Below are 15632 nucleotides of genomic sequence, written 5' to 3' on the forward strand. Positions count from 1 at the left end.
ATGTTTATATGCGTGTATATATTTGTATATATATATATATATATAATATTTATATAACGAGGCCTGTATGGCTCGGTTCTGCCACACACCAGTAAAATGTTACGAGTATTCACAAACTTTATTAAATAAATAGGAAGAAACACACTGGTAACATTTCCTTTGAATATTTATATATAAAAAAACATCACCCTCTGCACAATTCACTATGATTGTGTATGCCATGCCGATAAAAAATATACGAAAACAAAATAACACAAAATAAATGAAAAATTAAAAAATAATATACAACATTAAAAAATAATGCGCTAATGAAATGAAGATAAGAAATATGGCCGCAGTGGTGTATACTTTTGTACAACAAATGTCAAACTTTTGTTAATAGAAATTGGATAGGAAACAAAATTCATAATATAATAGTCTGTACGTGGATAATATCTTATATATATATATATATATATATATATATATATAAATATATATATATATAATATAATATATGTATGTATGTATATATATATATATTTATATTTGTGCTATTAATTATCTATGTATCTATGATTTGAATAATATTTATATATATTAAATTTCTGTTAGTGATGGAACAGTTATTAACCACATCGTGAGTGTTCGAAAATGTCGCCGAATTCAAACTTATGCATATGTGTATAGGAACTCATGTATATATTTATATGTATATATATATTTATATATATATATTTATATATATATATATATTTATATATATATTTATATATACTTATATATATGTATGTATATATATATTTATATATACTTATATATATGTATATATATATATTTATATATACTTATATATATATATTTATATATACTTATATATATATATATATATATATATATATATATATATATATATATATATATATATATGAAGAGAGAGAGACGAGGGGAGAAAGAAATACTGAGCACATAGAATGAGTTCATAATAAATAAAAAACAAAATAATTAAAAATATTAACACAGAAACACATCGAAACTGTTCATAGTATCCTATATGTTTAATTGCATGGGTTTATCCTAATCATATCAGAGCCTATGAACGCTTTTAACATGTTTATAGTTTAACATTTTTTAATAGTTCAACTTATGTTTATCGGCGCATTCTACATAGTAACCATTTTATATAATATTTTATCACTACGAATCTTCTCATATATAATTGCAGATTAAGATACATACTATACATGTATATGTACATGGATCAATATGCAGGTATATACAATTTATATATATATGTATACATATATATATATATATATATATATATATATATATATATATACATGCATAATTACGTAGTTTTACAGAATTACGCCCGTCTTCAAGGTTAGGTTTTCAGACCTTCCTTCTTACGTAACAACCCGAACGACTTATTTTGTGATAGGTTTTAATGCCCATAATACCACCAAAACAAACAAACTAGCAAACAAACAAACAAACATAACAAAAAAAAATCAAAACAAAAAGCAAATCAGAAACTGGAATGATTTTATAAAATGTACCTATCTTTCTGTTTCCATCGTGTTTTCTTTTCATAAATACATTTATTTTTTCATTTACGAAATCAAACAAACGTGAATGACTTCATTTGAAGTTATGATATACATATTGATATCTTTATGTATTATTTTCATTATGTACAAGCACTTATTAATGCTGATCGGATACTTGTTTAAATCAGCATCGACACCATATATATATATATATATATATATATATATATATATATATATATATATATATCCTGTACACATATTTTGTTACAGCAGATTATAAACAAACATATTTGTTGGGCTTATGGGTGAAGACATAGTTGTACACGAACGCATAGGTTTTGAGTATATATGTATTCTACCAGTTCGTCATCATTTAAAAAAAACATCATTTTGGTCCCATAAATTCTTTAGTTTTAATCTTTCAATCTTCAACGTACTCATATACATATATATATATATATATATATATATATATATATATATATATATATATATATATATATAATCATTCTAAGATTTTAATTGCTAATAAGGAAACGTAAGATATACAAGTTTAGGTTAGATTTAAGAAGTAAAATAAACGGAGAAATCGATTATGATTGAAATAAAGTTAAAACTTTTATAATATATATATATATATATATATATATATATATATATATATATATATATATATATATATATATATATGAAGACTAATAAAGAAAAAAAAAGCAGTTCATTATCGGCTTAATCAGTTTCGTATCCGAAAAGTAAATTTGTAAGAAAACTAAAATAGGAATAAAAATAAAAACATAACAATCAAAAGGGGTAGACATTAGTGGAATCGTATTTCAGTGAAGTTCTGAAATCTACCAGTCAAACATAATTCATTTAAATTTTCTGTTCCTCGGGAAAAATCTTCGTTTAACTGTAGTTTCCTTCCCAACCTCTATGAATGCCATTTACCTTGAAAACACACCATTAATATTCTTGATGTCCGGAATGAACGAAGATATCTTTTCAAATTTCAAAATATCTTATCAGTACGTACCATTTTTTCAAATAGCTTCCTTTAATTATGCACGTATTTACATCCTTTGTCCTTATGCAATCTCTTTATTTAATCAGAAGTAGCATGCGTTACCGCTTAAAATTAAGCCGTCTTTTCGTATTTTCGTGCTCTTACTTTTAGTTTCTCTCGTTTAATTATGTACAAAATGATATTTAATTTGTTTTAAATATCTTATCGTTACGTACATTCCTTCAATTGTGTACGCATTTAAATCTTTCGTCAGTACGCAATCTTTTTTTTTTATATAAAAAGTACGAATGCAATCTCGCCTAAAAAGTTAGCTGTCTTTTCGTATTTTCTTTCTTCTCTCTTTTTTGTGTTTTTTATTTAGTTATGTACATACGATCGTATATGCAAATTTCACAAAGGATGCGTTGACATAACGTTTACTGTAAATACATTGACGCACCAATATAGATTATTGCAGTGGTTCAGAGTTAGATATTCTCTTTTCGTTCCGTTGTTACTTTATTTCGTCTGGTGGTTATAATAATGACTACCACGTAGCTTTCCAAATTAAGTTTGTAGGGTAGTTCTTATTTTTGTCAAATTTCATTGTTATCAAGAATATAGCAAACATGGGTTCGGAAGGTGGTAATTATCTTGTTTTTATCTATTGTTTTTATTTTATTTTATTTTTTGTTAAATGTAGTAAGTATGGCCTTGTTCCTCGAGGGGTTTCCATAGTTTATGTAAAATTGGATGTTGGCCACGTTTACATATTGGTTTCTCGATGGGGCTCCACTCGCCGTCCACACACGTGGCCCCGCTTGCACCATCTAGCTCAAAGCCTCGGTCACATTCGTACAATAATCGATCTCCATGTATAATAGTTGTTATGTACGCCTTGAATTCGAATTTCCCAACTTGGCCTTTCTTGTGTATTTTCCCATTGAGCAATGTGCCCGGATTCGAGCAATAAACTGAAAAACAAAATGAAAAACAAATGTCAGTATAAACAGAAAAATAATATATAAATATATAGTAGTATAAAAATGTATCTGTACCAATTAAATTACACGAACGTGTCCATTTTTCCATTTTCCTTTTCAACACGGAATCATCATACTCGATGCCTCATTAGGGAAAGGAAACATGGATGCCTCTCTGTAACTTTCCATAAATATATTTCCTCCTCTGCCTCTTACTACTCACGCATTGTGCAGTGTTAAGTTAATATTGTATTTCTTTGCACAATATATATATATATACACACACATATATATATATATATATATATATATATATATATATATATATATATATATATATATATATATATATATATATATATATATATACAAGTTAGAATAGCATTTCATCCAAGGCATGAAAATTGTTAAACAAAATATTTTACTATAGGCTTTAAAAATAAAGGTACAAGATTTAATTTGAAATTTATTTATCTTCAAAGTGCACTTTTATAAATTTTACAAAGTAAGGTATAAAAGTTTGTAAAATGTATAAAAGTGCACTTTGAAGATAAATAAATTTCAAATTAAATATTGTACCTTTATTTTTAAAGCCTATAGTAAAAACATTTCGTTTAACAATTTTCATGCCTTGGATTAAATGCTTTTTTTAACTTGCATCGTATCTTTTTAAGATTATATTTTATTTAATTTATTAATTATGATTTTAAAAAATGACTGTGGTTTTGCGTGGATTTATAAAAACTCTCCTACTCTCTATTTCAGTTAGTATTTCTACTTACACCACAGCTAATTTTTGCAACCCCCTCTTTGTATTATTACAGGTCTGAATATTCTCTCTGTTTCAGTTTGTATTTCTCCTCACACCACAACTCTTTTTTGCAACCCCCTCTTGGTCATACATGTCTGAATAATGAGAAAATCTGATTTTTTTTAACAAGATTAAATTTTTAAAAACTTCTTTCAGAATAGAAATCTTTATAATTTAATAAGGAACACATTTCATATAGGTTTCATTACAATATTCAGTAGATAACGAGAAAAATCGAGATGAAAATTTCAAAAGGACTGTATAACTGGTTATGCTCAATAATAGTCCTCGCCAACGAAAGACTTTGATATTGTTATTCTATTATTATTATTATTTAAAACATTTTGTGTCCTGCTCTTTCGCGCGAGGACTAATATATATATATATATATATATATATATATATATATATATATATATATATATATATATAGATTAAGGCATACAATCAGAGTTTCTTTTTTGCTTTAAATATTTTATTAGTCCAAAAAGCTGTTCCGTCCTTATTAAATCATATTTTGTCATTGTTGAGGGTATTGTTAAAATCGAAAAGGCCGACATCTAATATATAAAAAGAAATGTTAATATTCATTCGTCTCAAGGTCAATATTAATGTCATTTCATTCAAAATTCCATGAACATTCTTACGTCGGACGCTATCAAAAACGTTTAAAAGAAAGACACAGGTTCTTTTTAGACATGAGGAAAGACACATCTTTCTATATTTGTATCACATAATCCACTTTTTCTTTAATTATTTACTTAACCACTTGAAATTGGTACAACATAGACGACAAACTTTTAGATGCAAAAGACTCGATATCCTTTTAGAGAGGGCTTAATACAAGTAATGCATAAGAAGCATTTTACGACAGTTTAACGTGCTGACGTCATACCGAAAAACCTTCGAAACTGCTGTTAGAAATCGATTCGACTTTTCGCTTGAACTTACATTCAATTGTCTAGACACGTGGAATATAATAACTTCTGATAATCGGGCTAAGTAGTTTAAGTGTTAATAAGCCAACTTTATGTTTCTAAAATTTTTGAGATGAGGATTGATTATTCAGATTATTCGAATTCTTCGGACTACTCTTCTCATCTTGAGTGCTATTTTCACAACGTTTGGGCAGATATAACCTCCGGCATTCTTCAGATGTATCTTATCGAACTCGGTAATCTGTATGGGATTTCCTTTATTTTATCCACGGGGCTAGCACGATCTTGTTTCGTCAGACATGATTGGTTAGAAGTCCTAAGTAATTCGCAATTGTATTTCAAGAGTCATCCACACTGAAGATTGAACTGTCAACCCCCAGAAGAGTGTTATTTTATTACTGATTTTTACACTTAATCAAATAATACGCATAAGCGAATTTTGATGATGATCAGGCATGTTTAAAATTTCAATATTTGTATCTACATGATTAATACATAAATAATTAACTGATCATTATACATTTTGAAACACAGCTCTTATTGAAAGTAGTCGTACTGCAGGCTATATTTACTTCAATTAAGTTGTATGCAAAAGGAAAACACCCGTGTCAAAGCGGGTAAAACAAATTTTCCCGAACAGAACAGTTTTACACCTGTTTGATATATCGTTACGAAGATTAAAATGTATATAATGATACCAAACCTTGTGTAAAGAATCTTAATTCTAATTTTGATCAAAATTAATTACATGATTTTAGATTAAAATTTGAGGCTTAAAGAGTCTTAAGTTGGAATTGAAATTCAGGGAATCTTGTTTAATTCTTGTTTAATATGGATCAAATTGCATGCAAATCTGAAATATTGCAATTCTGCCCATATTATTTCCCCTAAAATATACTTTAAAATACTTACAAGAAACAGAAAGCTGAGAAATTTTTATTAATTTCTTACATTTGTTGCTAAAATTTCACAAAAATAGGTGTTGTAATTTTCAGGAAAAGCTTCTATTCATGTTTTTCCTCTTTGCATAAAACTAAATTAAAGTATATATATATAGCACATATTACAATTACTTTCGCCTAACAGCTGTGTTCGACACCAAATTTGTGCAGAAGCGCGTTGAACTATGCTAGTGGTATATTTAATATATATATATATATATATATATATATTTAAAGAAGTATTAAGCTCAGTTCTAGAAGCGATAGAATATTGTATAAAAGTGTAAAACACGTTGGTTGGTTGGTTCTTTTTGTTTTACAGCATATCAACCCTTTTCAGGTTATTTAATGCCAAATCCAAAGATTTTGAAGAAATTTTTTTTAATAGAATATAGTTGTTGTTTTCAAGTCGGTTTCTATTTAACCCATAGTTGGGACCCTAACAGATACTACCACTCTGGGTCAGAGTGGACCTGGGAGCAATGGCAATTAAAGGGTGGCTCCACACTCCCCAAAGCCCGCAAGCTGGAGCCTCACCACTGGATGTAGTTTAAGGTCATATCCATGCCCAATGTAAAACACGTTTTACCAGAGAGAGAGAGAAAGAGAGAAAGAGAGAGATTGAGAGAGAGAGAGAGAGAGTATATACAAGAGACCTTATTATAAGAAAAACGGATATAAGAGAGAGAGAGAGTTTCTCTGATCCCAAATTAGAGCCTGTGTTAATGTACATTGTACCCCGGATATAAGAACCCAAGATATAAGTGTAACCTAGATATAAGAGAGCTATAGAGAACAGAGAAAAGTCTCTTATATGCGGGTTACACTATATAAAATTTTTACAAAGAAAAATTTACCAAAGTGCCAAACTGCTAATATATTTATTAAAATAACTACAGACTGAATTTTATAACTCATGGCTGTTGGCCGAATATTGATAATTGCTGTAACATTTTTGTTCAGTACAAAACCTTGGTGTAGCCATTTGGATATATGCTAGACTGAATTTAAGACAACGCGCCCGACTTTCTCCGTTTCTCTTTTGTGAATCTAGTTCTCTGGAAGCTTTTAACTCAATTCACAATTTGCCATTTGCTATCACTAATGCATAAAAATATCCATTTACCCTTAAGCCATTTTTGATTATGTTTTTTTTTCGTTCGTCTGGAGTTCTAGAATGTGTAAATTGATTTCAAAAGGTAACTGGTCACCTCCTGCTCTCTTCTCTTCCTGATAGACTACTCCACTTCAATATATTAATTTCGTAGGTTGTAGACTCGAACCGATGGCCAGTCGACCACGCTTTTGCGTGAAACAGTAATAATCGGTAATCACGCAAATTGAACAGGCATGTCTTATTTAAAATTTTATCAATGGAAATGTTATATAAGAAGTTTCGTCAACAAAAGATTGAAATCAATTTTCAGCTGATATCTCTCTCCTAATTTTTAAATTGCACATGGTGCTCTATCGCCTTTACTTTGAAAATAGCATTTCCGTTGGTCTGTCATTCTCAAGTTTAAAAGAGCATTTCTGCTGGTCTATCAGGCTTACTTTACAAAAAAAGCATGTCTTTTGTTCTTTTTTATGCTGAATTTAAAAATAGCAGCCTCGCTATTGGTCTGTGACACTAAATAAAATAGCATTTCAGTTGATCTGTTACGCTGGATTGCCATACTTTATTTTAAATGGCATTTTTGTTAGTTTGTCATGCTTATGTTTGACATATCATTACAGATAGTTTTAAACATAAACATAGTTTTGAAGATTTTAAACATAGTTTTGACATATCATTACAGATAGTATTAAATAACTTTTTATTTGTCAAACGTAATTAAAGAATAGCATTTTCCTTTGTTTATATGTTTTTATTTGAAATAGTTGATATGTCATATTTAAGTCTGAAATAAGAATTCCGCTGTTTTGCCAGGCTTAAGTTTAAAGTAATAGCCTTGCATTTAAATACGTATTTTGGTTTATCTCTCACGCTTGACCTGGCTTATCTTAAAATATTGGTTCTTGTTTTATTTTTCATCCTTTCATCATCTTATTCGTCTTACTCATCCTCTTCCTATTCGCCTTACCGTCAGCATCCTTCTTAGTATTACCCATCAATATAAACTAAAATAAAAACCCAATTCAACAAGAATTCAGACAAGATACTTTTATTATAAAAATCCCTATCGATAAGTTTATATTTAAATACTGTGTATCCATGTAAGCTAATCCAAAAACAGGAAGAAAAAAAGATCATGTTTGGCTGTGGGGAAGACATTTGTTGAGATGCTAAATATGACGAAACTGCAAACTGCCTCTCATTACAAACAGGATGGTTTTGATATCAAAATAGAACAAGAGGGAAGACTAAAAAGCACGAAACAAAAATTGTGATCGGGCTAAAATCTACCAATAAACCTTTCTTCAAATATTCGTGATCCAAGAATAAACTAAAGTAAACGGCTTTGTAACGAGAAAGTCATACAGTATGCTTGACTAAGTCTCCGCAGCAATTTTCATCGTTTTTCTTGTCTGTATTTAAGAAAGATAAATACAGACCTCTAACAAATGGAAGTTTCGAAAGTCAGAAATTTATAAATGGCGGCATGGACTCACTAGCGATTAGAAAAACAAATCAAGATTGAAAAACGAAATACAAGTAACTATTGTCATTTTGTTTAATATACACACGAAATATTTGTCAAATGTGAAAGTTCCATTACATTTTTGTTGCAGGATTAGATGGAAGATTATGGCGTAATTACGTGGACGCACCGGTTCCCCTTAGATAACCGAAGTTAAGCAATGGTGAGCCTGGTCAGTACTAAAATAGGCGACCATTTGGGAATTCCAGGTGCTGTATGTGCTCTCCGCTTATCTCGGCATTGTTTCCAGTCGTCCTGAACTTCTCCTTTCCACTTGACTCAAGCACTGTTGGTTTAGAAGAAATGTCGTTAAGTATTACGCAACACTTGCCCCGCAATTACACGCGCAGCTGCCCTTACAGAGGGTATCCATTGTCTTTCGAGACTAAACGGAGTCTTCCAGATTCAAGAAAATTAAGTGGTTGATCACGTTCATTACGTCCCACAAAGACAATTTTGCAAGAAATTGTACCGGGAGAGACAATTGGAAGAATGTAAAGAAACAGACGAGGGAGATATTCGAAGGAGAACAGAATTAGCGCTGACTAGTACACTTAGGAAAACAGAATATTAAAGAATTGCAGAAAGCTGGTTCACACGTCATGTTTGGTATCCCAATAGCCACACATCCCATGCTAAATAAATTAAGAATATATACCAATTAGCAAATGAAACCTCATCGATTTTTCTTTATTTATGTATAAAATATTTGTCAAGACTAAATATTAAAATCAATGAAGTCGATTGAAATCATAAGTTTGCTCTTTAAAAACACTGACCTTAATCATGTGGAAAACTGTTTTTTATATCCACCTTTTATTAATGTTATTCCCGTCAATGAAATAGAGGACAAATTGACTTTATATAATTTTTATGACATCTATACAGTAAAAATCTTATCAACCTGCATCACTTATTTGCATTCTTTATAAGTTATTTGAGATTTTAAGAAAAGAAATCAATCACGTGATTTTTCTAATTACCAAAAGACATGCATTCTTGAGGAAAACATCTTCTTTATAAAATGGCGAGAATCAGTGAATATTGCACGGAATAAATGGAAATCGTATCAGTATTTTATATTTTTATTATAGTACAACATTTGTATAACCGTTCTGGACTGAATATTTCTTTATAAAACTAGAGTTAATTATATTCAACAAAAACATCTGCATAATAGTAGACTTATATATGAGTATTTGTATACCCGTTATCACATAAATCTGGTCAATAGTCTAGCAGAACAGAATTACCTAATTGTATATCAAACAAAAGAATAAAGAAAACCTTTATTGAGTAATATTTAGTTGATTATTAATGAACATACAACTTAGTAACGTACAATTTATTAGTGTACAATTGTTTATTTAGTAGAATTCAATAAATCAGTGATAAATAATTGATCATTTTGTAAGATACAACTGAGTGTTGAGTAATATCCGAGTTATTATTTTGTAAAATATATTATTTAGCAATAAACAGATAATTTAGCAAAAATTATTTGATGAATAACAAACAATTCATTATTTAGTAATAAAAAATGCATTATTTAGTAATGAACAATTCATTATTTAGTAATGAACAATCAATTATTTAGTAATGAACAATTAATTATTTAGTAATGAACAATTTTATTGAACAATAAACAATTCATTATTTAGTAATAAACAATTAGTAACAAATATTTATCAATTATTCATTATTCAACAATACACAATTTTATTTTTAGTAATAAAAATTCATTAATAATAAACAATTATTTTGTAATAATTACTTTATTATTTAACATGCATTTGATTATTTCGTAAAAAACGATTGGTTAATGAGTAACACACGATTGGTTATTTGGTACGTTTGATTATTAAGTAATGCACAATTGGTTATTTGGTAATGATCAGTTGATTATTTAGTAAAATACAAAAAAATAATTAGCAACAAACAATAGAGTATTTTTTCACATTCAATTGCTTATTAAGTACCAAACGTTGGATATTTATGTTAGTCATTGGATTCATTTCTTCTTCAATGAAATTTTGTAAATAGATTGCAGTGTCTATTCAATCACAATAGACACTGCAATCTATTTACAAAATTTCATTTCATGTTGATGATGATGATTATGCAATCAATGTTCCAAACATACTTTCAAACATACACGCAGATGAAGATAAAACACATCTGGATACCTGTACATATTTATATAAACATACCTTCATATATATATATATATATATATATATATATATATATATATATATATATATATATATGTTGTTTTTCTAAAAACATTCTAATGTAATTTAATTAGTCTTACCCTTACTTATAAAAGCAAGTACTACTGTTTATTGCGTACATTAAAATTCGACTTGGAGAATAAAGCAACCTATATAACTAATAAATATTGATTTCATTTATTTAGAAAAGAGTTGAAAACGTATTCTACTTTCTCGTTGACTCTTCGATTCGGTGGTCAGCACATCAGCATAAGACGAATTTGCCTGCCTATATCCTTTCATTTTATATATAAATCAATGTAAGAATCTCCTTAATTCGTTATGGCCAGTATAATTTGATGAATAAACATCTACACAAAAGTTCATGCAAGATATTACACAGTATTTCTTTTTTCCCATAAATTTTTTACATTTTATATTTAATCCGATAGTTTCTATTGTTATTGCTGATATAATAGACGTAGTTGAAGGAGGTAACCTCTCACTTAGAAGTCCTCGTACCGTCATTCGGTCACCAAATGCTATTTTTTAAACCATAATTTCAACGGCTTTAAACCGATTGGCTCCAATATTCGATAACGCAATGGACACAGGGTTTCATTTTAGTTATTTACAGCCATACTAAGTGAGAACAGGTTGTTCTTATTGAACAATGCGCCATTTCTTTCTGTCTCTTTATCTCTGTTAAATAAAGGAATAATAATAATAATAATAATAATAATAATAATAATAATAATAATAATAATAATAATAGATAAATTGTTCCAGCAATAGCTTTCTCTGTCTAATTAAAAAAAATATTTTCATTTCACTACGAAACAAAAAGAGTTAACTTTAGTAATAAAAAAAAACGAGGCTGTTCTAATTAAATAAGCTACTATTTTCTTTTCGTCAAACTTCGTACTGATGTGTACAATTCACGGGAAGAAAATTGAAGGTTACATCGACCGAATGATTGTGGGAATAGCATTCAAGATGAGAAGAGTTGTTCGAATAAACTAAATAAAATTACTACGTTGTCATACAGGGTTATTTACAAAGAATTCTTAAAAAAGAATGAATCAATTTCAGGACGCATTGCTTCAGTTTTCGAGAATCGGCATGGAACTAGTTTTCAATAACGGTCACAGGGGAAAGAGTTGTAGTTGCGTAATCATCGAATACTATCCTCATCAAAAAGCATTCTGTGTGGTTCAGGGTGGAACGATAAAATTGTCGCCCCTAAAGAAAACAACATGACAGCTTTATTTTAACACTTTTATTAAAAAAAATCAATTCATCTTAATTGATTATGTAGTAGAGCTGACATTTATTCAATTTAACCGCCTTCAATCTTAATCACCGCCTCGATACGGGTCCGGAACTAAAAGCGCCGGCAGACGCTCAGTGAATGCTCGACAGATGGCAACAATCTGGCTAGTTTTGGTGTTTTGGGAGGTCATGTTGGTAATATTCTCGACGTATTACCAAAAAAAGTAGCCCAGCGGGTTCAGGTCGGAGGAAGAGGGGGCAGCGAGAAGGCTACAAAGTCGTAGCACTTTCTGAAACCAAGCCTAGGTCTCTTTGGACGTGTGGACTGGCGCCGAGTCCTGCTGCCGCACCTAGAGTCTGCCAGCGGTCATCTGATTGCACCACACTCTTCAGCACATCCAGGTACACTTTGGTGTTGACTTTGAATCCGACTTCGAAGATGTGAGGTGACATGATGTGGCCCTCACTTAAAAGCACACCAAAATCCATAACTGTGGGTCGTCCGATGCGTTGAATTATGCTCTCAAGCGTTAAATCATCCGGATTTTCATTTTAAAGAAGCTATTAATGGTCCTGTTGCCATAACTTAGATCAGATCGGTAGAAAGCACAAGTTGTACAGCGACACATCTCCGATCTCACTTGTTGCACATTGTGCCACTTTCAGACATGATAGAAGGCTCCTATCGCTCTTGCGATTTGTATACAACTGACCAACTAGTAGATGGTCTACAATAAAAAAAAAAAAAAAGAAAAAGAAAGAAAACCGGTTTTCATCAAACGGAAATAAAATCATGTCGTCTTTTCTAGGGCTACAATTTTATTCTACAGTTTGCGAAACCAAATTCGGTTCTCACGTCTAGCATGATTTTCGAAGATAATTTTCCTTTAAACCTGCCCCTTCTAAGGACATTCGAGTTTTTTTTTAAATAGTTTAAAAGGATTATATTAATTGCAGTACCGGGGTGAATCGAAGAAAGTGTGTATATATATATATATATATATATATATGTGTATATATATATATTATATTATATATATATGTGTATATATATATTATATATATGTGTGTGTATATATTATATATTATATATATATATATATATATATATATATATTACCTATGTGGAACTGGACATGGAAACAATTGTAACGTAAATTGAAATACACATTTGTTGCCACCAACACCTTGTTTTGAAGTCTTGTTTTTGCTTACACAGTATATTATATATATATATATATATATATATATATATATTATAAATATATATTATATATATTATATATACATATATTATATATATACTATATATATAATATATATATTATATATATATATTATATATATTATATATATATTATATATATTATATATATATTATATATATATTATATTATATATAATATATATATAATATATATATTATATATATATTATATATATTACATATATATTATAATATATATATTATATTATGTATATATTATATTATATATATTATATATATTATATATACATTATATTATATGTATTATATTATATATTTATCATATTATATATATTATATTATATTATATATATTATATTATATATATAATATATATTAGTGTATATCATGCGTTGTTGAGATATTCTATTATTTCTGATTTCCAGTTAATTAAAAAATAACTTAATCCAATGGTCCATAGTTAAAAGTTACACTTACGTTAATTAATCAGAATACTTATTTTTGGTTATTTTTATAAGCTTCAATTGATGAGCACAGTATTCCGACTAATCCAAACGATACAAATTAGCAATCCTCATTTCAAAATTTCCGAAATATTAAACCGGTTTCACACGTCTTGGTTACTTGAAAGTTTCATACTGTTTTGGCTGTTGTTTGCTAGAATCATATCATATACGTTCGTAGACAAGTGTAGACGTTGTTTCACTGGGTGTACCGATAAGCGAAAAAGCACCCAGGTGGTACGTGTTACAGTGTAGTTTGAAGTACATGAAAAAAAGGCTAATATTTAAATAGATAAAAAGGAGACTATTACACATGTACGAAGAACCTGACCCTCCACTTTCAAGCGAGACGCGCTGATTTTTAGTTCTCCGTCACTCTATAACTGGGCTCTCTAATTGTTTTCGACGTATGTAAGGCTGATTATCCATCGTGACTTTAATCAAATGCTAAAAAAACCTTCAAATGTCGGAAACGGTAGGAAGGTCAAGTGTTGAGAATAAGAACAACTATCACAACCAGACTATAATTGTTATACTGAAGTAGGACTGGTTGTGTGTCCGAAACCTACTTAGTCGCATCTGATGTGTCGGAATTTCGTTTTTGTATACTAGTGTATCTGCCAAATCTATAAATTCTTCTTAGACTGGGAGGGGGAAGACGAGAGATGGATGACTACGTTTCCTACGAGCATTGATGAAACTAATACTGATGACATTCATGTTGGACAGGTTGAACTGGATTCCTTTGAGGAACATTTCTAGGGAAGATTAAGTTTTCAAGTTGTACCCAGTTGTATGGGTTACTCACTCGATGGCGGTGATTTTGACGACATTACTTTTTGCAGGGAAGTATCGTTCTCGCACATACGGCGTTTGATTTTCTCAAATACCTACCTATTTACGACCGACCGTGCTCAACATGATTTTACTTGGATCAATTGTGAATCGCTGTCAATGTGAGTAGGATTTAAAGTTAAAAAATGAAATAAGGCCATCACCGTGATTGAAATCGAATATGCGTCGCCATTAACTACAATAAACGTTCCTATTTATTTGTCCAAGTATAAGAGTTGGAAAATATCGATTTTTAAGAGAAAATCCAGTTCTCTCGGAAGGGACATCTTGGATTGGGACAGAATTTGACTCAGCTTCGAAGGATTAACTGACATCTGAACAGATACTACACTTTTCTTTTATTTAAAAACACTACGCTAGAACACCCACGTTAAACATCGCCACTTCTATATTCCACTTCTAAGATAAAAGAAAATAATCTTAGTGAAGCACGTGAGAGGTAAATCGCGAGCGAGGTGTGGAAGGATTGATAGAAGCAGAAGGTGCCCGGAGATGAAACAAAAGGAGAAAGGTCACACCAAGACGACACCCTGCAACTTCTCTCCTCAAGACCGAACAAAAACCAAGCGATCTTTCTTCAACTCATCCCTAATGCCACAACTAAGATAATTCATAAATGTCCGACTTAGAGAATACCTATACAATTCAATGGAAGAGAAACCCGCTAAAATAATTAAAGAGACCTTTAGGTATTTGAACATTTTAACT

The 15632-nt window shown here is 29.7% G+C and overlaps 1 protein-coding gene across 1 annotated transcript in view; it reads right to left on the reverse strand.

Moving 5' to 3' along the window:
* Positions 1 to 3128: 3128 nt before the first annotated feature.
* Positions 3129 to 15632, reverse strand: part of LOC145292271 (protein lev-9-like) — a 1243866-nt gene continuing 1231362 nt past the window's right edge. Inside the window, exon 18 of the mRNA XM_080138595.1 lies at positions 3129 to 3512. Within this exon, the coding sequence (XP_079994721.1) occupies positions 3232 to 3512 (281 nt within the window). The 3' untranslated portion in view covers positions 3129 to 3231. The remainder of the gene's footprint in view (positions 3513 to 15632) is intronic.

The sequence above is a fragment of the Euprymna scolopes genome, chromosome 13 (assembly GCF_053919585.1).
Source record: "Euprymna scolopes isolate OS-2025 chromosome 13, ASM5391958v1, whole genome shotgun sequence".
NCBI classification, from domain to species: domain Eukaryota; kingdom Metazoa; phylum Mollusca; class Cephalopoda; order Sepiida; family Sepiolidae; genus Euprymna; species Euprymna scolopes.